Source organism: Barbus barbus, assembly GCF_936440315.1.
Source record: "Barbus barbus genome assembly, chromosome: 42".
In the NCBI taxonomy this organism is placed as follows: domain Eukaryota; kingdom Metazoa; phylum Chordata; class Actinopteri; order Cypriniformes; family Cyprinidae; genus Barbus; species Barbus barbus.
In genome coordinates, this window is record NC_136720.1 from 871,753 (window position 1) to 897,190 (window position 25,438).

At 43.1% G+C, this 25,438-nt stretch overlaps 1 protein-coding gene across 4 annotated transcripts; it reads left to right on the forward strand.

The window, feature by feature from the left end:
- The first annotated feature begins 919 nt into the window (after positions 1 to 919).
- LOC306861659 (uncharacterized protein) lies at positions 920 to 24,368 on the forward strand. 4 transcript variants are annotated; one of them, XR_013783492.1, is made up of 4 exons: positions 920 to 974; positions 6,758 to 6,874; positions 22,997 to 23,483; positions 23,653 to 24,360. XR_013783492.1 is itself a non-coding variant. In XM_079404060.1 (3 exons), exons 2-3 carry the CDS (start codon positions 6,790 to 6,792, stop codon positions 23,920 to 23,922), a joined length of 1,011 nt encoding a protein of 336 aa, XP_079260186.1. In that variant the 5' UTR covers positions 920 to 974; positions 6,758 to 6,789; the 3' UTR covers positions 23,923 to 24,368. The 4 variants fall into 4 exon arrangements, 3 of the variants coding, with proteins under 3 accessions (XP_079260186.1, XP_079260187.1, XP_079260188.1); XM_079404060.1 differs by having other exon boundaries at positions 22,997 to 24,368; XM_079404061.1 differs by lacking the exons at positions 920 to 974; positions 6,758 to 6,874 and adding an exon at positions 11,207 to 11,326 and having other exon boundaries at positions 22,997 to 24,354.
- The last annotated feature ends 1,070 nt before the right edge of the window (positions 24,369 to 25,438 follow it).

Below are 25,438 nucleotides of genomic sequence, written 5' to 3' on the forward strand. Positions count from 1 at the left end.
TGTCAGCCCATGCTAAACACAACCACAGCTACAAAAGCATTCCAGTCAAGAGCAGCGAGTGCATCCCTCCTTTCTTTTATCGTTAGATTAACATTAACGAGGCAGACAGAGAATATTAAGACCTGCTGTAATGCATGGATGGATCTAATATAATGTTCACATCAGGTGTTTTCTCCAACAGCGTTTACTTAAGACATGATAGACTATGTTTGCGTGACCAAAGACAGATATCCTGAAATACTGTGATTCTGTGTATGGTGATGAGAGACATGTCTTGTGTTGAGGAGAAAACAGAAGACACCTCTCAAAAACATACAAATAAAGATGATTTTAGATGGTTCATTTCTATTTGGAGCTCTATACGAGGGGTTAATGAACTCATTTTTGTGAAAACGTGAAAAGCAACCAAAATTGCAACAACAAAAAAGAAATAATTCTTCATTTTTGCCTGTATCTTAAAATGAGCATTCCGAGCCATCATGGCCCTTTAATATAATGCACTTTAACAAAACAAAGTTTTTATTTTAATTATTGCTCTTATATTTCTGTGAGAAAACTGAGACGAAATAAAATATATACATCATGATTAGGATTCAGTTTTAGGTAGTCGATCTTTCTGAAACAACAAACTTAAGTTTTAACAACAAATTCTTACTGAGTTTGAAATATTCAACAGTTCTTTCCAATCATTTGTAATATGAAGATCAAGATACTGGACTTTATTTAGGATTGAGAATATCACAAATGCTCAGTAGTTGGTATAATTATATTTCGAAATAAGCCAACCTTTTGAAAAAAGTACAGTGGTATTAATAACTTTGTTAATCTGTGATTTATGCTTTGTAACAATCCTTTATCTGATCATTTGAATGTGTTTTCTGTGCGAGTTTCTATTAGATCTGAACAGGACTTTTATTTTGGCGTGGCGGTGTGACGTCATAACGCTGCGCTGCGCGACTCTGTTGGAGAAAAAGGTTTGGGTTTTTAATCCTTTAAAGTGTATAAACTAATACAACCCGCTCTTACAGTCGGATAGAGAACGTGCTGTTTGATCACTGGTAAGAAATGATAGAGAAACTGAGCTTTTTAAAACCAACTCGTTGTTAATAAGCACTCGAACAAGAACAAGAACAACACAAACGTGACTTCTACAAATCTGACGATTTCCATTCAAATATAATCCATTAAATATAATCTACTAATAAATGCATGCCAAATGTAGATCATAAACGCCTATATATTAACGGTCTGTATGATCTGTGTTCTTTTATTATTTTGCAGTGCTACTGAACTAGTGAGCTGACTCCCTTACTAGTGCTCTGACTACTGAACTAGTGCTCTGACTCCCTTACTAGTGTGCTGACTACTGAACTAGTGCTCTGACTCCCTTACTAGTGCTCTGACTACTGAACTAGTGCTCTGACTCCCTTACTAGTGCTCTGACTACTGAACTAGTGCTCTGACTCCCGTACTAGTGCTCTGACTACTGAACTAGTGCTCTGACTCCCGTACTAGTGCTCTGACTACTGAACTAGTGCTCTGACTCCCGTACTAGTGCTCTGACTACTGAACTAGTGCTCTGACTCCCTTACTAGTGCTCTGACTACTGAACTAGTGCTGTGACTCCCTTACTAGTGTTCTGACTACTGAACTAGTGCTCTGACTCCCGTACTAGTGCTCTGACTACTGAACTAGTGCTCTGACTCCCTTACTAGTGCTCTGACTACTGAACTAGTGCTCTGACTCCCTTACTAGTGCTCTGACTACTGAACTAGTGCTCTGACTCCCTTACTAGTGTGCTGACTACTGAACTAGTGCTCTGACTCCCTTACTAGTGCTCTGACTACTGAACTAGTGCTCTGACTACCTTACTAGTGTGCTGACTACTGAACTAGTGCTCCGACTCCCTTACTAGTGCTATGACTACTGAACTAGTGCGCTGACTCCCTTACTAGTGTGCTGACTACTGAACTAGTGCTCTGACTCCCTTACTAGTGCTCTGACTACTGAACTAGTGCTCTGACTCCCGTACTAGTGTGCTGACTACTGAACTAGTGCTCTGACTCCCTTACTAGTGTGCTGACTACTGAACTTGTGCTCTGACTCCCTTACTAGTGTGCTGACTACTGAACTAGTGCTCTGACTACTGAACTAGTGTGCTGATTAGATTAGATTCAACTTTATTGTCATTGCACATGTAAGGTACAGGGCAACGAAATGCAGTTAGCATCTAACCAGAGGTGCAATAAGCAGAGGTACAGGATATACAGTGCCTACAATATGTTACATATGTACAGAATATACAGATAAGGCAGTAGTACTATGGACATAATTTACAAGTTTTTAAATACTATCAGTATGATATACAGATGGGTGATATGAACATACTATACATATGGGTTGTGCAGTAAATGTATGTACACTATGAGCAAAAACTATGAATATAATTACAAATGGATATGAATAAGCTATACATTAAGATATATAAATACTAGTGCAATGAACATTGAAAGTGCATAGAAAATAAAAATTTACAGTACATAGTACTCAGTGTGTAGATGGGTTTTTTTTTTTTTTTACCGATTTAATGATGGGGAGGGGTGAAGAGTTTGTAGTGGTGTGTGAGGGGGGTATCATTGGGCAGAGTTTAGTAGGGAGACAGCTGTAGGGAAAAAGCTGTTCCTGAGTCTGCTTGTCCTTGTTCGGAGGCTCCTGAAGCGCCTCCGAGAGGGCAGTAAGTTAAACAGTCTATGGTCAGGGTGAGAGGAGTCCTTAAGAATGCCGCGAGCTCGACGTGAACAGCGTTTTCTCTGGACGTCCTCAATGGCAGGAAGTGGTGTCCCTGTGATGCGTTGGGCGGTTTTCACCACCCTCTGTAGTGCCTTGCGGTCAGCAGCTGAGCAGTTCCCATACCAGACTGTGATGCAGTTGGTCAGGATGCTTTCAATCACACAGTGTACACAGAAGTTCACCAGGATGGTTGGAGACAGGTGGTTCTTCTTCAGTGTCCTAAGGAAGAAGAGGCGTTGGTGAGCCTTCTTGACTAGGCTTGATGTGTTGGTGGTCCAGGTCAGGTCCTCCGAGATGTGGGTTCCCAGGAACTTGAAGCTGGAGACACGTTCAACAACCATCCCGTTAATGTGGATGGGGTCATGCGTTCCACTTTTCTTCTTCCTGAAGTCCACAATAAGTTCCTTTGTCTTGCTGGTGTTGAGGAGCAGGCTATTGTCAGCACACCATGCAGCCAGGTGCTGTACCTCCTCCCTGTAGGCAGTCTCATCGTTGTCTCTGATGAGGCCAATCACTGTGGTGTCGTCAGCAAACTTGATGATGGAGTTGGATCCATGCACAGGCCTGCAGTCATGGGTGTAGAGGGAGTAGAGAAATGGGCTCAGCACACAGCCCTGTGGTACGCCGGTGTTGAGTGTGATGGTGGTGGAGCAGGTGTGGCCTGACCTAACATGCTGAGGTCTGTTGGTCAGAAAGTCCATATTCCAGCTGCAGAGGGAGGTGTTAACACCCAAGTCTCCAAGTTTAGTGGTCAGCTTGGAGGGAATGACGGTGTTGAATGCTGAGCTGAAATCAACAAACAATATCCGTGCATATGTGTTGTTGTTTTCCAGGTGTGTGAGTACCGAGTGCAGTACTGTGCATACTGCATCCTCAGTGCTCCTATTGCTTCTATAGGCAAATTGGTGTGGGTCCAGTGTGGGTGGGAGGCAGTTCTTGAGGTGTGCCAGGACTAGTCGCTCAAAGCACTTCATAACAATGGGTGTGAGTGCTACGGGGCGGTAGTCATTCAGGCACGTCGGGGAGGAGTGTTTCGGCACTGGCACAATGGATGTGGACTTTAAGCATGTTGGCACAGTTGCTTGGGTGAAGGACAGGTTGAAAATGTCTGTGAAGACCCCTGCGAGCTGCTCTGCACATGTCCTGAGCACACGTCCAGGAATGCCGTCGGGGCCAGCAGCCTTGCATGCATTGATCCGGCAGATTACTGAACTAATGTGCTGACTGCTGAACTAGTGCGCTGACTACTGAACTAGTGCTCTGACTCGCTTACTAGTGTGCTGACTACTGAACTAGTGTGCTGATTACTGAACTAGTGTGCTGACTGCTGAACTAGTGCGCTGACTACTGAACTAGTGCTCTGACTCGCTTACTAGTTTGCTGACTACTGAACTAGTGTGCTGATTACTGAACTAGTGTGCTGATAACTGAACTAGTGTGCTGATTACTGAACTAGTGTGCTGATAACTGAACTAGTGTGCTGATTACTGAACTAGTGTGCTGATTGCTGAACTAGTGCGCTGACTACTGAACTAGTGCTCTGACTCGCTTACTAGTTTACTGACTACTGAACTAGTGTGCTGATTACTGAACTAGTGTGCTGATTACTGAACTAGTGTGCTGACTTCTGAACTAGTGCGCTGACTACTGAACTAGTGCTCTGACTCGCTTACTAGTTTGCTGACTACTGAACTAGTGTGCTGATTACTGAACTAGTGTGCTGATAACTGAACTAGTGTGCTGATAACTGAACTAGTGTGCTGATTACTGAACTAGTGTGCTGATTACTGAACTAGTGTGCTGATTACTGAACTAGTGCTCTGACTCCCTTACTAGTGTGCTGACTACTGAACTAGTGCTCTGACTCCCTTACTAGTGCTCTGTAGGGCTGTAATCAACCAAAGAAAATCTTGGTCGACTGAAGTCCTGAAACTTTCGACTAAAAATCGACTAAAAATGACGTTGTGGGGAGAAAAAAAACGTACGTTACATTAATTAGATACGCACTGTGCTCAGTACTTGGTAGCCTTGTTGTCTGCCTAAATTAATTATAAATAAACATAAAAAACTAATAGGCTATTTGCAGTATATTAAATCGTTTTTGACCTAATTATTTTGCACTGAAATGAGTCTGACACACGAGTCTGTCGTCTCTGACAGCGGTGCATCAGATGCACCTGCGCAATATCATAGCCTGTGATTTCTGAAAACAGTACTATGTTGTCAACTAGTGATATCACAAGAACTTTTGAGGAATGTGCAACATAATTTAGAAAATTATTTTTGTCATATGTTATAAGTATAACTGTCAGACACTATCATTTCAGCCGCTCTGCGCAGCTCGAACAGAGCGAGGCTGAACATAAGAGCTCAGCTTCGCGGCTGAGACACGAATAGACTTAAAGCTTTTACTCTTAATAAACACAAAAGGCGCGTCCACTTTAATAAAAAAGAATATTTATTAAACAAACAAGAGCAGAAACCAAATAAAGTGCATAACTGAAAAATAAAGCATCTTAGGCTCAAAACTAACACAAACAGTGGGCACAGCGCAATTGCGCAATATTGTGAGAACTGAGAACTGATCGCGCGCTGTGTGAGAACTGAGAAAGTGGAGCACTTCTATCAGAGTGATTCCGCCTATCGCGCCTTCACTAACTTTAAGTTAATCAACAACGAATTGTGACTCCTGGGAAAAACGGGATGTCTGGTCACCCTATCCCTATAACCATTCAGTTGCTGAGGCCATTGTTTCAGATCGCTAGTTTGCGTTTTGGTAGCGTATCCGCCCACTGCGGCTGCCATACTGTGAGATATACAAACGCCCCTCGTCTGATTGCGATCCAGTGACAGGGACGCACATTTTAAAAGACAAGACAGTCAACTTAGCCTATAGGATGTATTTTGAATGTCCGGTAGTCCTCAAATAACATTTTAGTCTCGTCTCGTTAACGAAGACGCGCATACATTTCGTCATAGTTTTTATCATCAGATATTAATTTTATCTCGTCAACTTCTCGTCTTAGTCACAGAAAAAAGGTTCGTTAACGAATATTTTTCGTCGTCCTCTTCGTTAACGAAATTAACACTGGTTCTTTGGAAGGAGACAGCTTCTTGTTTTTACACTAGCTTATTATTAAATAAATAATATTCAGCATCAAACCTTCTAAAGCCTACTTATCTGTCTCTCTTCTCCAGTGGGTTGGGCTAATCCAAAAAAAGTGAAAACAATGGGGGTGTTCTGAAAACAGACTGTTACCTGTGAAACAGGGGTGCTCTGAAAACACCCCCATTAGCAATTAGTGCTTTCCACCTGATGAAATGAGCGCGGCCAAACTGATGAAATGAGCGCGGCAAAAAATCGACCAATCAGATTTTTGGTCGAACCAGACCATATCGACCAATTAATCGACTAATCGACTGGGACGTTACAGCCCTAGTGCTCTGACTACTGAACTAGTGCTTTGACTCCCTTACTAGTGTGCTGACTACTGAACTAGTGCTCTGACTCCCTTACTAGTGCTCTGACTCCCTTACTAGTGTGCTGACTACTGAACTAGTGCTCTGACTCCCTTACTAGTGTGCTGACTACTGAACTAGTGCTCTGACTCCCTTACTAGTGTGCTGACTACTGAACTAGTGCTCTGACTCCCTTACTAGTGTGCTGACTACTGAACTAGTGCTCTGACTCCCTTACTAGTGCTCTGACTCCCTTACTAGTGTGCTGACTACTGAACTAGTGCTCTGACTCCCTTACTAGTGTGCTGACTACTGAACTAGTGCGCTGACTCCCGTACTAGTGTGCTGACTACTGCACTAGTGTGCTGACTACTGAACTAGTGCTCTGACTCCCTTACTAGTGTGCTGACTACTGAACTAGTGCGCTGACTCCCGTACTAGTGTGCTGACTACTGAACTAGGGAGCTGATTGAGATCTGTCTGTTAATTGTTCTTATCTTAAACACAGAAAAACTCCTGCTGAAGCACACGGTTATAAAGATGGCGTTTATTAAAGAAGAGAGAGAAGACCTGAATATTGAAGAAGATTTCAGAGTCAAACAAGAAGATACTGAGACACAAACAGGTTGGTTTCATCCTCAAAGTCTTTCTTCAGTTATTCTGTGTCTTGAACCTCTGATATTTGTCTCGTTATTTCTTCGGTCATTCATTTCTTTCCTTTTTTTTTACTGAGTCATTATGGGACCATGGTGGTGGAAAAAAATATTAGAAGTAAGAAAAAATTATAATTCGGTGCATTTGCATTTTTTCATCAAAACCAGTGACATCACCACATAAATTTGGGAAAACAATAAATAGCCAAAACAATCTCTACTTCTAAATGAAAAGGATTAATTTCTGTTCCTTAATTCTGTAAGAGTATTTAACAAATACAATTATTTTACAAAGAAGAAACCATGAGTAAAATGGGAGTGATTAACTTTATATTTGTTGTCTATAATTGATTTTTTTCTTTATTAAATCACTTTATCAAATTGGAGTCTAGTAAACATCACTTTCTTTCCATGGCATACTAATCAAAACAACTTTACTCCTTGAAATAATGACATTTAAAAGGAAATAAGACTGACAAAATTGTTCTCCTTTTGAGAAAGAAATGCAGTTTGTCACCTTTTTGTGTGATTCATTCAGTTTATTTGTATAGCACATTAACACAAACAGTTTTTTTGTAATGTGTCTTAAAAGATAGCAACCAGTTTTCATCAATGAGTTTACTTGATTATCAAATTTAGACTGCGAAACAAAGAAAACTCCCAGATTCTTCTCCTGCTTATGTACAGTACAGAGCCTAAGTAATCAAGTATATGTGTGAGTGAACGCTAGACATTTTGTTTTAGCTTCATTAAACTGTAAAAGAAAAACCTCTGCCATTCAGTTTAATTTTACCTAAGCAATTCATCAGTGCATTTATTTATTTGGTAATAAATATGCTTAAAAAAGACCTAAGCTTTTAAAATGACTAAAATTACACTTATAATCACAGTGAAGCAATAATATTTGATTCAAAAAGCAAATGATCTTGTGGTTTTGTAGAACACTGGGGTCGACAATATAATTGGCCCGGTGGCCCGGACGTGCTTTTAAAACCGTCAGGGCCACCAGATCGCTCCAACCACTAGCCCGGTGGGGCCAGTAAAAATAATGCCTCGATTAAAAAAAGTCTAATTTCACATTAATTACCTGTGGTTCTGTGTTTTGATTTCTGTTAAATCGTCTCGGTAACCACCGCTAACACGTTACGTGATCCCGACAGTTACAGATGCAGCGGTTTATGCGCTCCGTGACGTCTGCACCGCCTTGCTCGCTCCCGCGGTTACGCGCGCAAACTGCACACTGCTGCTCAGCACCTACCTATAGCTACTATTAAGCTAGGCTACATGTTTCTGAAACCCACATCACCCGGCCAAACGCCGGGTAAAAAAGAGAAGGCAAAGAAGAGAAAATCACCAGAGGAATTGAGGGAAAGCGAAAGGGAATACGAAAAGAAAAGGCAGAGAAAGTTTCAGCCCCAGTGGCCAGACCGCTGGAATTGGAATATGGAATATGACGATTTTTGATCGTGGACGATAAAAATGTCTCCACGATCTGCTTTTGAAGAAATATGGTAGTATCGTGCTACAGCACACATTATGTCAAATACAGTTCTGGCGCCTCCGTCTCTATATACTGTACAACACCACATACAGCAGTAGAGTTACTCTGACAGGACACTGCACTTATTCGCGATCGCAAAAGTATATTATTTGCACACAAGCCTTGCTGGTTAAATGTTTAATTCGCGCGCTGGTCTGACGTGCGCTTTTCTGAGCGGATACACCTGAAGCACGCGCACTAAAACCCTGTCTAACAGCGCGAGCGCCTGATTACTCAACTATCTTATTTTTTGCGCCAATACTGTCAAAACACACAAGGTTTACATACAGACTCAGTTGGTTATCTCTAAAATGAAAGTAAATAGTTCAGAGAGAAACGGATGCGTGCAGCTCTTAAAGGGACAGAACACTAAACATGCTGTCGACTGTCATTAAAGGGATAGTTCACCCTAAAATTTAATTTCTGTCATTATTTACTCACTCACATGTTGTCCCAACCCTCTATTAATTTCTTGTGCTGAACACAAAAGAAGATATTTTGAAGAATGAGGGTAACCAAACAGTTGCTGGTCTACATTGACTTTGATAGCAGGAAAGAAAGATCCTATGGAAGTCACTGAGGACCAGCAACTGTTTGGTTTTCCACCTTCTTCAAAATAGCATTTATGTTCAGCAGAAGAAAGAAACTCGTTCAGGTTTAAAACAACTTTTGAGTAAATGATGGTATAAAAATAAAACATTATGACAGAATTGACAGACAGATGACAGAATATTTATTTTTGGGGGAACTATTCATTTAACGTTAACAAAACAACAAAACACAAAGAGAAAAATCACTCACTATTCTTGACTGAAAAACTTTAATACAGTTGCTTTAGGAATCAGTCTATCTAGTGTTTTATTTTTATATTTGTTCATTCAATTTCATTGAATGCTCTGCTAAATACACCTATTGTACCTGAAAATAAAGAAGTTTGTTTTATTTGTATATTATGTGTATTTGTAATGTGTATCTTTGTTCTTATTTTTTAATAACAAAGATAGAATGATGACAAAGATTTTTATCTTCGCCCACTTTGGCCTAAATATCTGCCATGCATCTTTTTTTTGTTTTTTGTTACCTTGAAAGGCTTTGTCTTTCTAGTTTGGCTGTAATGCTCAGACAACTTGTAAAACCAACATGACAAAGAATCGTGATAAAACCGTGAATCGTGATATTTCAAAAAAAAAAAAAAAATTGTGATATGATATTTTTCCCATATCGCCCACCCCTAGCTGGGCTACGATCAAGAAAAAAAAGAGGTTTACTGTGAGCTCTGCAGATCAATGCCCACATATGCAGACAAGTAAGTTAGAGAAAAGTTAACGTGTATGAAACCTATGGTATTAACATAATATAATGAATTGCTGTGTGACTACGGAGAATGAATCCTATGCAATAGGTTTATTTGCACTTGTTTCATGTTTTTGCACAGTTTTGCTGCACTTTGCACTAAACCTACCTTAAAAAAAATAAATGCTATTCATGTTGTTAAAGCAAACTGTTCTTTTTTGTGATTATTGGGATCAATACCCGACGCGTTGACCTGGGCCAGTGAACTTCAAAAGACACTGGCCCAGAGGGCCAGTGGCAAATTTCCCTTATTGTCTACCCCTGGAACAACATTATAACAATCGCCTGCAGAGGGCGCCAACGGCCTGGTGTTGTTATACTTCACAGCCAATCACAACCCCACGTTTAATATTGGCCAAATGACATTTAATTCAAATGTTCACTTAACCTTTAGTATTTGGCCACTTCTTTATGAAAGGAAATGCTACAGCCGCTGTAATATCTTGAATAATAACATAGACATCAAAACATGCAAACTAAGAGCGAGGGTTTGAGCATTTATTTTTAAATCACGATGAACAGTTTGTATATTTCGAAACTTATTGATGTTGTGTTGGCGTATGTTTATAAATGATTTACATTACAAATCTGATGAAATGGTACACAGGTCCCAGATGAACATTACAAACAACCCAAACTCACAGCAATATGCAGAGATGGAGTTTGAATAATAACAGTTCATACACAGCCACATTTACTGTGAACGGAGCCGCTCTGAGATGCATGTTACCTACACGCATGTAAATTATTAAAGCACATACAGGTATATATGGAATCTGCAGTACATATATTATTTAATTGAATCACAGTGTTTGGGAATTCACAATAGTTCTATGCAATAGTATAGCGTTGTCAAAAGTACCGACCGCGATACCATTCGGTACTGAAATGTTTAAAAACAGTGATCAATGAAGCGATTGGTGAAGAGCGTGAAGCGATGGTCATTGAAGCCAATCACAGACGTATCTATTGAGCGCGTGAACACAATGACCAATCAGCGCTGTTTAAAAATCTGCTCAGCAGCGCTCAAATCTTAGCGGGAAATGGACATTTTTAAAATTTCAGTACCGAAAGGTATCGTGATCGGTACTGTAGCGGGCTGATGGATCACACGACAGAGGGAAGTGCAAGAAATGCCCCGGAGGGTGTATTTATTGAACATAAAACTCAAAAGGTGCAAGTGCTAACAAATCCAAAGTCCGTGCTGCGTGCTGGGTGCGCGGTTCCTCCTGTGGCTGCTGTGCTTGGTGATCCGTGAAACAGTGCGGGAGGAGTAGGGCTGACCGGTCACTCGCTGCTTTCTGCGGGAGAAAAGACAGGCTTGTTGGTGTTTCTCCTCTGTTGCCAGGGCGACGCTGATAGGTGCTCGGGACACGTCTCACATTCCCCCCCCCCAAGCGACGTCCTGGTCCTGCGAACAAGGGGAGAGACGGGGATTGAGGGAGGGGGAACCCTTGACAGACCTGCGAAAGCTGCCCACATCCGCGAGAGTCCGTCGGCGTTGGCATTGGCGGTCCCGGCCCGATGACTAGTAAGTCAAAGTGGAAGTCCTGGAGCGCCAGGAACCAGCGAGTCACTCGGGCGTTGGTGTCCTTGGCCCGGGCCATCCACTGCAACGGGGCATGGTCAGTGACAAGGGTAAATCTTCTGCCGAGGAGATAATACCTTAGCTCCAGGACTGCCCACTTGACGGCCAACGCCTCTTTCTTCACTGCGGCGTAGCGTTGTTCCGTGGGGGACAGCTTTCGGCTGATGAACATCACCGGGTGTTCCTCACCGTTCTGGACCTGGGAAAGAACGGCTCCCAACCCGGTGTTGGAGGCATCCGTCTGTAGTAAGAAGGGGCGGTTAAAGTCGGGTGCGCACAACACCGGTTCTGAGGTGAGGGCTGCCTTTATCTGTCGCAAGGCCTCTTCCTCGGCGGGTCCCCAGGGTAGCTTCTCCGGCCGCCCCTTCTTGGTCAGGTCTGTCAAGGGAGCTGCTAAGGAGGAGAAGTTAGGAATAAAGCAGCGATAGTAGCCCGCCAAACCCAAAAATGCTCGTACCTGAGTTTTTGAGGTGGGCCGTGGGGCCGAGAGAATCGCTGCCACCTTCGTCTCCTGGGGTCTAATCAGGCCACGACCCACCTGCTAGCCGAGGTACTTAACTTCAGGAAGAGCAAGGTGACATTTCTTTGGGTTGGCGGTGAGTCCAGCCCGGCGTAGCTCCAACAGCACCCTCCGCTCTAGGTGGCCGTTCCAGGTCTCCGAGTGTACCACGACGTCGTCTAGATAGGCCGCCGCATATTCCTGGTGTGGCCGCAGCAGGATGTCCATCATTCTCTGGAACGTCGCGGGTGCCCCGTGTAGCCCGAAGGGGAGAACCCGGTATTGCCAGTGCCCAGAAGGGGTGGAGAATGCAGTCTTCGGTTTAGCCTGTGACGATAGTGGTACTTGCCAATACCCTTTTGTGAGGTCCAATGTGGAGATGAACCGGGCTCTCCCCAGACGATCCAGGAGCTTGTCGACCCGAGGCATGGGGTAGCTGTCAAACTCGGAGACCTCGTTGAGCCGGCGGAAGTCGTTACAAAACCGGAGGGTGCCATTCGGCTTCGGGACCATCACGATGGGGCTGGACCAAGGGCTGCGAGAGGGCTCAATTACTCCTAACCTCAACATCTCCTGTATTTCCTTCTCGAACGCATGTCGCCGAGCCTCAGGGATTCGGTAGGGACGCTGCCTGATGACAATCCCTGGTGGTGTTCGCACGTCATGTTCGAGAACGTTGGTCCGCCCGGGCTGTGGGGAGAACAAATCCGAGAACTGACCGACCAGATGTTGAAGCTCCGTCTTCTGGGCGGCCGAGAGGTGGGTGCTGACATCCACGACCACGGGACTCGTGGCAGCCAGTGCCGATAGCTGGGCCCTAGTCCCGACCCAGCGCTTTAGGAGGTTTATGTGATAAATCTGCTCCTCTTTTCTCCTTCCGGGTTGGCGGACGCGCTAGGTGACCGGCCCAACCCGCTCCGTCACCGTGTACGGGCCTTGCCATTGGGCGAGGAACTTGCATGCTGCGGTGGGGACTAGGACCAGCACATGGTCTCCGGGTTGGAATTCCCGTGGTTGGGCCGCCCGGTCGTAGTGACGTTTCTGTGCTTCTTGGGCCCTTACGAGATGTTCTTTGACGAGTGGCATGACTCGGTCAATCTTCTCCCTCATGTCCCGGACGTGCTCAATGGTGGATCGATGGGCGGCGGGCTGCTGCTCCCAGGCCTCTTTGGCAACGTCGAGCAGCCCCCGGGGCTGCCGTCCTAACAGGAGCTCGAAGGGCGTAAAACCGGTGGAGGCCTGGGGCACCTCTCGTATGCCAAAGAGGACATACGGAAGCATTCGGTCCCAATCCCGACGGTCCTCAGCAGCCACGCGACGGAGCATCTGCTTCAACGTCTGGTTGAATCTTTCGACCAGCCCATCGGTCTGAGGATGGTACACGGTGGTGTGGAGCTGTTTTATCTTGAGGAGGCGGCACAGATCGGCCATCATCCGGGACATGAATGGGGTGCCCTGGTCGGTCAGGATCTCTTTGGGGAGGCCAACCCGGCTACACAGCAGGAAGAGCTCCTGGGCAATCGCTTTCGAGGTGGCTTTACGAAGAGGGATGGTTTCTGGGTAGCGGGTCGCATAGTCCACAATCACAAGTCCATGTTCGTGTCCCCGGGCAGACTTCGGCAGCGGTCCCACCAAATCCATACCTATCCGCTCGAAGGGCACCTCGATTATAGGGAGCGGAATTAGCGGAGTGGGGGGAGGGGTCCGTGGCGACGTCCGCTGGCACACCGGGCACGCTTGGCAGAATCTTTTAACATCGGCATCCAAGCCGGGCCAGTGGAAACTGTCTCTGATCCGTTGGATGGTGTTCTGCGCCCCCAGGTGGCCAGCTATCGGATGAGAGTGGGCTAACTCCATAATCGTCGCCACTCTGGAACGAGGTACCACTAGCAGTTTCACTTCCTCCCCCCTCCGCTGGGCGACACAGTATAGCAGGCCATTCTGGACCACAAAGTGGGGTGTTCGGTGTGGTGGCAGATGAGCGGTTTCCCCTTCAATTACCCGCACTTGGGCCCAGCAGTGTTTAAGCCGATCGTCCCCGAGTTGCTCCTTCGCGAAGGTTCCCTCCCTCCTAGCCTGTTGGAACACATCATAAAAGAGATTAGCGGCTTGAGGGAGGGACTCACCATCTCTGGCGCTGTCGGTCGTCACCAAGGCCGGTCGTCGTCGGGGACCTCGGCTCGGCTTCTTGCGACGGCGGTTCCCGGCTGGGCTGGCAGGCTGTGTGGCGGCGGCGAGCAGACGGTCGAACCCTGGCCAGTCTCGTCCGAGAAGAACAGGAACGGGCAGATCTTCGACGACGCCGACTTCGACTGGCCATGCGCCCGGGCCCGCTGTGATGGTGACCTGTCGAGCCGGCACGTGCCGTGTATCGCCGTGAACGCAGGTGATGGGGACGTGAGCCTTTGCCCTCGTCTGTGGCGGTAACACCGTGGGGCGGATCAAGCTGATGGCACTGCCGGAATCTAGGAGGGCCTGGTAGGGACGGCCGTTTATTTTTACCCTGGCATGCGGTCCCTCTGGTGGTGGTCTCTGATGCACGACACAACCTGCCAGCCAGGCCCGATTAGGGGAGCGCGGTGGATCCGTGGGCATGGGCTCATCCTGGGGGCCGGGAACCGCTGGCCTGCCACCTGTGCGCTGGGTGCCCTCCGGCGTGCGTCGCTCCTGGAACACCCTCCGGGGAAAAGGCGGTGCTCGCTCCCCAGCCCTTCCGACGTTGTGTCGCCTCCGCCAGCTCGATGGCCTCGACTAAATCCGCGATGGTTTGCGGGTTCCGCATACCTGCCGCCTGCCGAAGAGGACGGGGAAGTGCTCGAAGGAACCGGTCCACCACGACTCGCTCTGCGACCTGGGCGGCGCTGGGATCTCCTGTTAGCAGCCAGTGTTGGGAGAGGCGCGATAGTTCGGCAGCCTGGGCTCGGGCTGGCAACCGGCTATTGTATTCCCACCCGTGAAACAGCTGGGCGGCCGAAATGGGGGAGAGGCCGACACGGGCCAGGATTTCTTTTCGTAATTCATCGTAGGATTCCATCAGCGAGGCGGGAAGGGAGAAATACGCCTGCTGCGGCTCGCCGGTGAGAAGTGGCGTCAGTATCCGTGCCCACTCTTCCCGTGGCCAACCCTCCCGCGCCGTGATAGCCTCGAACATCTTCAAGTAGTTTTCTACGTCATCTTCGGCAGGAGTTGGGTGGCTTGTACTCGGGGGTCGGGCAGCAGAACCCGTTGGGCAGCGGAAAGGCGGAGGGCAGCGATCTCTCTTTCCGTCTCTCCTTGTCGAGCGGCCATGTGCTCGACTATTTGCTGCTGGCGAATGCTCACTTCGGTTAGGTGTTTTAACAGTTCTTCCATGGCTGGGGAGCAGCGGGCGCCTGGATAGGCCTGTAACAAACGAATAAGAGGAGAAAAAAAATTACTTGGGGCTGTTGTGGTAGTCGGTGATCCTTCAGCAATATGCCCGCATTCTCCACCAGTGTAGCGGGCTGATGGATCACACGACAGAGGGAAGTGCAAGAAATGCCCCGGAGGGTGTATTTATTGAACATAAAACTCAAAAGGTGCAAGTGCTAACAAATCCAAAGTCCGTGCTGCGTGCTGGGTGCGCGGTTCCTCCTGTGGCTGCTGTGCTTGGTGATCCGTGAAACAGTGCGGAAGGAGTAGGGCTGACCGGTCACTCGCTGCTTTCTGCGGGAGAAAAGACAGGCTTGTTAGCTTCCTTGCTTCTGGAGACATTGCTCACCCGAGTGTGCTTCCACACGGCTTTTGTAGCCGTCTGTGAACTTGTCTCAGCTGTGACCGATCAGCCCGCGGTGATTGGGAGCAGGTGTTTCTCCTCTGTTGCCAGGGCGACGCTGATAGGTGCTCGGGACACGCCTCACAGTACTTTTGACAACACTACTATAGTATAGGTTTTGAAGTTGTTGTAACACTTGGTGCAGCCTTAGAAACTTAGCTAATAATGCAGTTTGTGGATTCTCGTCCATGAAATGCACCACATCCGGTATTTTTCCAGTTATTCGACACAGGTAAATTGCAATTGAGGATTTTTTAAAATTGAGTACTCAAATTTAATGTGGAATCGTGACAGCCTTACAGTTATATGAAACAATCAGAATATAAATTACAGCTCCCAAATTGCATCTACATTGAGCAACAGTTACATTTCACGCTGTTATCTGCTGATTTGCATTCATTCATTTACATTTAGTCATAAGCAATCAAAATCAACGAAAGAGCAATGATATGCAAGTGCTATAACAAGTCTCGTTTAGCCTAACGCAGTACACATAGCAAGGTTTTTTTTTATTTTATATTAAATTAAAAATAAAATGTATAGAATAAGAATAGAGCAAGCTACTGTAGTGTTAGAGGCCTTTGCTTTTTGTTAAATAAAATAAAATAAATAGATAGAATACAAAAAACGAATCGAGAAGCTAGTGTTTTTTTTTTTTTTTTTTAAAGAAAGACACGCTGTTAGTAAATGAATAAAGTGCAAGTCTAAAAGGGGCAAGTTTTTTAAAGAATACAACTAGAATAGAGAGTGCTAGAGTTAGAGGGTCAAGTAAAGATGGAAGAGATGTGTTTTTAGCCGATTCTTGAAGATGGCTAAGGATTCAGCTGCTGGGATTGGGCAGGTCATTCCACCAGGAGGGAACAGTTAATGTAAAAGTCTGTGAAAGTGATTTTGTGCCTCTTTGGGATGAACAATAAAGCGATGTTCACTTGCAGAACACAAGCTTCTAGAGGCACATAAGTCTGAAGTAACAAATTTAGGTAAATAGATGCAGAGCCAGAGGTGGTTTTGTTGGCAAACATTAATGCCTTGAATTTTATGCGAGCAGCTATTGGTAGCCAGTGCAAATTGATAAACAGAGGTGTGACGTGCATTATTTTCGGCTCATTAAAAATTAATCTTGCTGCTGCATTCTTGATTAATTGTAAAGTGTGGTCTGAGAATGTCAGCAGATCATCAATCATAACTCCAAGGTGTCTGGCTGTTTTTGAAGGAGTAATGGTTGATGTGCCTAACTGGATGGTGAAATTGTGATGAAACGATGGGTTTGATGGAACCACAAGTAGCTCTGTCTTGGCAAGGTTGAGTTGAAGGTGAGGGTCCTTCATCCAGCAAGAAATGTCTGTTAGACACGCTGAGATGCGAGCAGCTATCATCAGATCATCAGGATGGAATGAGAGGTAGAGTTGAGTGTCATCAGCATAGCAGTGATATGAAAAGCCATGTTTCTGAATGGCAGAACCTAGTGATGCAATGTAGATAGAGAAGAGAAGTGGTTCAAGAACTGAGCCCTGATGCACCCCAGTAGTTAGATGTTGGAACTTCGATGCTCACCTCTCCAAGATACCTTGAAGGACCTATCTGAGTGGTAAGACTAAAACCACTGGAGTGCGGTTCCTGAGCTGCCCTTTCTCAATAGGGTTGACAGGAGGATCTGGTGGTTAACTGTGTCAAAAGCAGCAGACAGATCCAGCAAGATAAATATTGAAGATTTGGAATCCGCTCTTGCCAGTCTTAGGGCTTCAACAACTGAGAGCAAGGCAGTCTCGGTTGAATGTCCACTTCTGAAACCAGACTGGTTGCTGTCCAGGAGGTTTTTCTGAGAGACTTGGTTGAACGCAGCTCATTCAAGTGTTTTTGCAGTGAAAGGAAGGGAAACCTATCTGTAGTTCTCTAAAAGAGATGGGTTAAGGGTTGGTTTCTTAAGTAGTGGGGTTATACGATCCTGTCTAAATGCTGAGGGGAAAACACCAATGTGAAGGGATGTGTTAATATTGTGAGTGAGTGCAGGTACAACTGCAGGAGAAATGGCTTGAAAGAGATGAGATGGAATAGGACCAAGCGGACAAGTTAGTAGGATGATTAGAAAGGATGAGTTTGGAGACTTCTGCATCAGAGAGTAAAGAGAAGGATGTGAACGAGTGTATGTTTGCTGGTAAGATGTGCTTGACAGATTTTGGTGTGGAAAATTGTGCACTGATGGTTTTAATTTTATTAATGAAGAACATGGCAAAGTCGTCAGCTGTTAGAGTTGATGAAGGAGGGGGAGGATGTGGATAAAGGAGGGAGGAAAATGTTTTAAAGAGCATGCGAGCATTCAGCCAACAGCAAGTGCAATAAAAGATGTGTGATGAACATAAAAATGCCACCAATATTCGACATACTGCAAAAATGTAGCTGTATGTGTTCCTGATTTTAACATTTATTACATATGATATATAGTTAAGCAATGTTTCACGCCCAAGACTCCCGTCTTAATAATGTTACTAATATTTTACCCAATATTGTGTTTTTGCTTTCTTTCGCCATTGAAAATAGTTTCAAATAAAACCAAAGTAAAACTGTTGTTCCAAGCAACGGTGGTTCTGAATGAATGAATCTGTTTTGAACGACAGTGACATGCCACCACCTACTGATGGTTTTAATTTCATATTTGAAAGTATATTTAGGGCCCAAGCCAGTAAGGCGCAGGGCCCTATTGTTCTTCTAAGGATTATTATTTTTTTTTTTTATTTTTTTTATTTTTTTTATTTCAATCATCCGGGCACTTTTGGGGGCCTTAACGTGCCCGAAAACTCTCGAAAATTGGCACGCACGTTGGAACCTGCGGCCATTAGGACGCCGCTGAGGCTGGGACCCGGGCGTGGCACAGGGGCTCTACGGCGCCCCCTGGAAAATTGTCAGAAAGCTTGATGTATAGCTCACACATACTTGCACGTATTCATATGAAACTCGGTACACATATAGAACTCATTGAGCCGAACAACTTCCGCGCAGCATGTCATAGGCTCCGCCCAACAGGAAGTCGGCTATTCAGGGCTGTTTAAAAAGCGCATGCTCTGGAATTTGATATACTCCTCTGAGGATTTCCATACGATTGCCACCAAACTAGGTGAACATGATCTCAAGACATTGGGGACGCTAAATTGCGAAGATATTTTTGATATGTCGAACGGTTTGCCCGTGGCGAGGCGATGAAGTTATGGCGAAAAATGAGACCCAGGAAATGCCTAATAACGTCCACATACATTGTATGATGTATATCAAACTTCAGTGATTTGTTCGTTGTATGATGCCGATCGGATAGATGTGACTATTATGACTGAAAGTTATAGCGCCACCAACTGGCTGCAGGAAGTGTGTCGTTTTCAAAATGCTTTGAATTCAGCATCTTCTTTTACCTCGATTTGCTTCAAACTTCACCAGAATAATGTCAAAACACGGCCGATGTAAAACTGTGAAGGGAATATTGATATCTAAAATTATGTTGCCATGGCAACGTGTCAAAGTTGAAAATTCGTTTCTGGTGATTTTGAGGCAGATAACATGTTTAGAATGTCATGAAACTCAACACACATATCAGTATTAATGATAGTTAGACACTGGAAAAAGCTCATAAACGGGCGTGGAAGAGACACTCTATAGCGCCACCTTTTGTCAAAAATGAGGGGGTTAGTTTTAGCTACAGACACCAAACTCGGTACATAAATTGTTCTTATTAATCCGGACAATTTTCTAATTTACAGTCATTAGCTACGACCAACAGGAAGTCGGCTATATTTATTTTAATGTGGGTTTTTTTTAAAAACGGGCTGTAAACAAATTAATACTCCTCCAAGCAGAAACACGGAAATCACACCAAACATTTTTTATCATGATGCCAAAATACTGAAGATGCTAAATTGCGGACGGATTTAGGATATCTTGAACGATGATTTAATGGCAATTTATTAAAGTTACAGTAAAAAAGATAATTTTTTTTTTTTTTTATCTTTTAAGAGCAGCTTCCAAACACTTCATAAAAAATTACATACACAGAACAATACAGTCTGAGGATATGTGATTAATTTCATGAATTTACAATACACTATGCTTAGGAGAAAATTTAAAAACTATCAGAGAGCTCTTAGACTGCTTCTGAGTGAGAGATCCCTGTCAGCCTGCAGCTGAGTGAGGGGTGGGGTGGGGTGGGGTGTGAGTGACTGTGTGAGTGACTGTGTGGATTGAGGAGCTGGGTGAGAGAGAGAAAGAGAGAGAGGGTCTGTTTTTTAAAATCTTTAAAAAATGCTTATAAATCATTAAATAAGGTCTCAATTCTTAACATTAGGAAATGCATTAATTAACGTGAACTAACAATGAAAAATATATTTTTACATCATGTTAATTCTTCCATGATAGTATGAACTAACAAAGAACAATTTTTTTAAAGCATTTATTAATCTTTTTAATGTTAGAAAAATAGTCATGTTCAAAAGATAAACTTTCAAATGTAATAATATATTAACACATTTTGGAATTAATATTGATCAACATTAAATGGTATATAATTATTAATGTTTATATATATATAATGATAGCTACAGACACCAAACTCGGTACATAAATTGTTCTTATTAATCCGGACAACTTTCTAATTTACAGTCATTAGCTACGACCAACAGGAAGTCGGCTATATTTATTTTAATGTGGGTTTTGTTTTTAAACAGGCTGTAAACAAATTCATGCTCCTCCAAACAGAAACACGTAAATCACACCAAACATTTTTTCTTATGATGCCAAAATACTGAAGATGCTAAATTGCGGACGGATTTAGGATATCTTGAACGATGATTTAATGGCAATTTATTAAAGTTACAGTAAAAAAGAGAAAACTTTTCTTTTCTTTTTTTCTTTTAAGAGCAGCTTCCAAACACTTCATAAAAAATTACATACACAGAACAATACAGTCTGAGGATATGTGATTAATTTCATGAATTTACAATACACTATGCGGAGGAGAAAATTTAAAAACTATCAGAGTTCTCCTGTCTCTGTGCTTCTAATGTGTGCGGTGGGTGACTGGGTGGGTGACTGACTGTGTGAGTTCAGTGAGTGTGGAGGGGGAGAGAGAGAGGGAGAGAGAGAGAGGGTCTGTTTAAACATCTCAATAAAATCCTTAAAAAATGCTTATAAAGCATTAAAGGTTTTGATAACACTTTATAATTAAGTCTCATTTGTTAACAGTAGGGAATGCATTAATTAACATGAACTAACAATGAAATATATTTTTTACAGCATGTTAATTCTTCATTGATAGTATGAACTTACAATGAACTAACAATGAACAAAATATTTTTTATATTAGAAAAATAGTCATGTTCAAAAGATAAAACTTTAAAATTTAATAATATATTAACACATTTTGGAATTGATTTTGATCAACATTAAATGGTATATATTTATTAATGATGTAAATTAACAACAGTTAAATAATGTTGTTTTTTAACATTGGTTAATTCACAAATAACATTAAATATTAACAATATATTTTTTACTTTATTAATTTGTGTTAGAAAAAATTATTCATGTTAGTTAATGGAAAAATAAATCATTAAAAAATGCTTATAAATCATTAAAAGCTTTGGTAACTATAATAATTTCTCATTTGTTAGCATTAGTAAATGCATTAACTAACATCAACTACCAATGAAAAATATATTTTCACAGAACTTAAAGTTTTATATGTTCTGTGTGTGTGTGTTTCACAGAGTTGATGGTTTGGATTAACCCTTTAATTGCCGTATCCCTTAAAACCAAACTGCCAGAGGGTTACTGTGATGCTTGTGCTCGCTGGGCACCGTTTTATCGATGCCACCGGGGTGGCATATGCTGACGGCTTGGGCCCGTCATCGCTGCTCGCAGCTATATTATTTTTTATATTTAATATTTCTACAGTTAGGTCCAGAAATAATCAGACACTGACGGAGTTTTTGTGCTTTTGCCTTTATACATCACCACAATGGATTTGAAATAAAACAATCAAGATGTGATTGAAGTGCAGATTTATAGCTTCATTTTAAGCAAAGTACCTCCATTTTAAGGGGCTCAGTAGTATTTGGGCAAAGTGACATAATTGTAAATATCAGTACATTTTTTAATACTTGGATGAAAATCCTTTGCAGTCAATTCCTCAGGTTCCATAGGCAGCCAAACATGCCCATGCCATGCCAAAACACAGCTGCCAACATGTTTGGCACTTGATGTTGTGTGCTTTGGATTGTGAGCTGTTCCTTTCTTTTGCTGTACTTTTTTCTTCCCATCATGCAAGATCTCATCTCGTGGAGTTTCAATGATCATGAGAACAGTGAGGAATCAGCCCAGAACTACACGGGAGGATCTTGCCAATGATCTCAAGGCAGCTGGGACTGTAGTCACCAAGAAAACAACTGGTAACACACTACGCCGTGAACGACTGAAATCCTGCAGCGCCCGCAAGGTCCCCCTGCTCAAGAAAGCACAAGTACAGCCCGTCGGAAGTTTGCCAATGATTCAGAGGAGAACTGGTTGAAAGTGTTGTGGTCAGCTCTTTGGCATCAACTCAACTCACCGTGTTTGGAAGAGGAGGGATGCTGCCAATGACCCCAAGAACACCATCCCCACCGTCAAACATGGAGGTGGAAACATTATGCTTTGGGGGTGTTTTTCTGCTAAGGGGACATGACAACTGCACCACATCAAAGGGACGATGGATGGGGCGATGTACCGCCAGGGCATTGAAAATGGGTCATGGATGGGTATTCCAGCATGACAATGACCCAAAACACACGGCCAAGGCAACAAAGGAGTGGCTCAAGAAGAAGCACATTAAGATCCTGGAGTGGCCTAACCAGTCTCCAGACCTTCATCCCATAGAAAATCTGTGGAGGGAGCTGAAGGTTCGAGTTGCCAAACATCAGCCTCGAAACCTTAATGACTTGGAGAGGATCTGCAAAGAGGAGTGGGACAAAATGGCCAACTACAAGAAACATCTGACCTCTGTGATTGCCAACAAGGGTTTTGCCACCAAGTACTAAGTCATGTTTTGCGAAGAGGTCAAATACTTATTTCACTCATTAAAATGCAATCAATTCATAACTTTTTTTAAATGTGTTTTTCTGGATTTTATTGGTTTTTCTGTCTCTCACTGTTCAAATAAACCTACCATTAAAATTACAGATTGATCACTTCTTGTCAGTAGGCAAACGTACAAAATCAGCAGGGGATCAAATAATTTTTCCCCCACTGTATGATGATTTGTGACATTAAACTGGTGTTAATGTGTTTTTGTTTCTTTTTACTCTAGACCTGATGGCACTGAAAGAGGAGAGTGAAGAACTAAATGAAATGGAAGAGAAAAACTTCATGACTGGAGAAGAATCATTTAGTTACTCACAGACTGATAAAACAGAAACTGTAAACCTTAATGCCCACATGAGTGTTCACACTGGAGAGAAACTTTACACCTGTGAACAATGTGGAAAGAGTTTCCGTCTAAAAGACAGCCTTAGAGTCCACTTGAGAATCCACACTGGAGTGAAGCCTTTCTCCTGCAAACTATGTGGAAAGAGTTTCTTAATAAAAGGAAATCTTAAGACTCACATGAGAGTTCACACTGGAGAGAAACCTTACAACTGCAAACCGTGTGGGCAGAGTTTTACTCAAAAACAAGGCTTTGAAAACCACTTAAAAATCCATGCTGGAGAGAAGCCGTTCATCTGCTCTCAGTGTGGAAAGAGTTATAGTCAGAAAAGAGATCTTAATGCCCACATGACACATCACACTGGAGAAAAGCCTTACTCCTGCAAACTGTGTGAGAAGAGCTTCAGACGAAAAGATAATCTTAAGAATCACATGAGAGTTCATACCGGAGAGAAGCCGTTCATCTGCTCTCAGTGTGGCAAGAGTTATAGTCAGAAAAGAGATCTTGATGACCACATAACGAATCACACTGGAGAAAAGTCTTACTCCTGCAAACTGTGTGTGAAGAGCTTCAGACGAAAAGAAAATCTTAAGAATCACATGAGAGTTCACTCTGGAGAGAAGCTGTTTGTCTGCTCTCAGTGTGGAAAGAGTTTTAGTCAGAAAAGAGATCTTAATGCCCACGTGACACATCACTCTGGAGGAAAGCCTTACTCCTGCAAACTGTGTGAGAAGAGCTTCAGACGAAAAGAAAATCTTAAGAATCACATGAGAGTTCACTCTGGAGAGAAGCCAAACCCTGCAAACTGAGTGGGAAGGGCTTCATGCAAAAATAGCATTTTAAAGGTGCCATATAATGCATTGATACAATATTTTTAATTGTTCTCTGATATCTACATAAGGTATGTAGCTTAGGTAAGGGGAAAAATCTCCAGAAAAAGTTTTACATGTCCATTTACAACCCTAGGATTTCTCCTTAGAATTAAATTGTCTGTTATTACCTTTTTGGAAGGGTCATGAATAATAATGTTGAGGTCTGCTCTGATTGGCTGTTTTACAGTGCGGCTAAATGTTGAGCTCTGCTCTGATTGGCTGTTTTACAGTGCGTGGCATTTCAGTAGCTCACACATCAGGAAGGAAACACAGGGAAAATGTATATTTCAATACTTTCTCGCGCAGTTATATCATTGGGTAATTATACTGCATATAAAATGTGGGCATCAGGGAGCCGCTATTAAAGCTATTATCAAAAATTTAAATTCTGTCGTCATTTACTCACCCTCAAGTAGTTCCAAACCTGTATTCATTTCTTTGTTCTGCCGAATACAAAGATATTTTGAAGTAAGTTTGTAACCAGGCTGTTTTGGGGCACCATTGACTTCCATAGTAGGAAAAAAATAAAAATACTATGGAAGTCAATAGTGCCCCAGAACTGCTCTGTTTCGCTCATTCTTCAGAATATCTTCCTTTGTGTTCAGTATAAAGTTGCGCTGCTGAGGCAAGGCTCACACAGCCTCTCTAGGAGAAATCAAAACGCGCAACACTAAGAAGCTCAGCATACTGAAGTAAAAATTCAAAATGAAAAGTTTTTATTATTTAAAATACAGTTAGTTAGGCAATATCAGACAGCGTTTTCACCATTACGACTGTTTAATAGTATAATAGCCGTTTAATAGCCTGTTTATGTTCTTTGTTAAAGAATATGACAATAGAAAATGCATATCCATTTGAAATAAGCAGCTGAATGTGAGCTTCATCTGATTTCCACCTCATGACCACTTCTTGTATTTGTATTATTGTGTTAGTTATATCCTTCATCTCTTTATACTTTACCTTTGAGTATTTTTGTTTTCTTTTGACCATTTTACCGCAGTAAGAACTAGGGCTGGGAAAATAAATCAATACATCGCGAAATGATTCAGCATCGATTCTGAGATTTTCTTAATACATTGCAATTCTTCGAGTCGATTCTGAGCTTAGTTTGAACAGCAGATGGCACTGCATGCTTTACAAACAATTACTCTGCTTGTTGCCAAATCCTTACACGCTTGAACCTAAAATACATTCATAAAGTTCGAAAAGATTGAAGTTGTTCACAGTAGGATGTTTACATTAATCTTGCGTCATAAAAGTATTTTGAGACAAAGTGAAATTACATGAGCATTTGAGATTGTGGATAAAAACTACATTAGAGCGCCATCTGCTGTTCAAATCTAAGATCAGAATCAATTCCAGAGAGAATCGAGATGCATTTGGAAGATCTCAGAGTCTGCATCGATTTATCATCGCAGCCCTAGTGAGAACACCTGACCATCTTTAGATTTTT

Coding starts and splice junctions, on each gene's coding strand:
- LOC306861659 (XM_079404060.1), top strand. CDS start 6,790: ATGGCGTTTATTAAAGAAGAGAGAGAAGACCTGAATATTGAAGAAGAT. Junction 6,875..22,996: donor AGATACTGAGACACAAACAG/GTTGGTTTCATC, acceptor TTTTTACTCTAG/ACCTGATGGCACTGAAAGAG.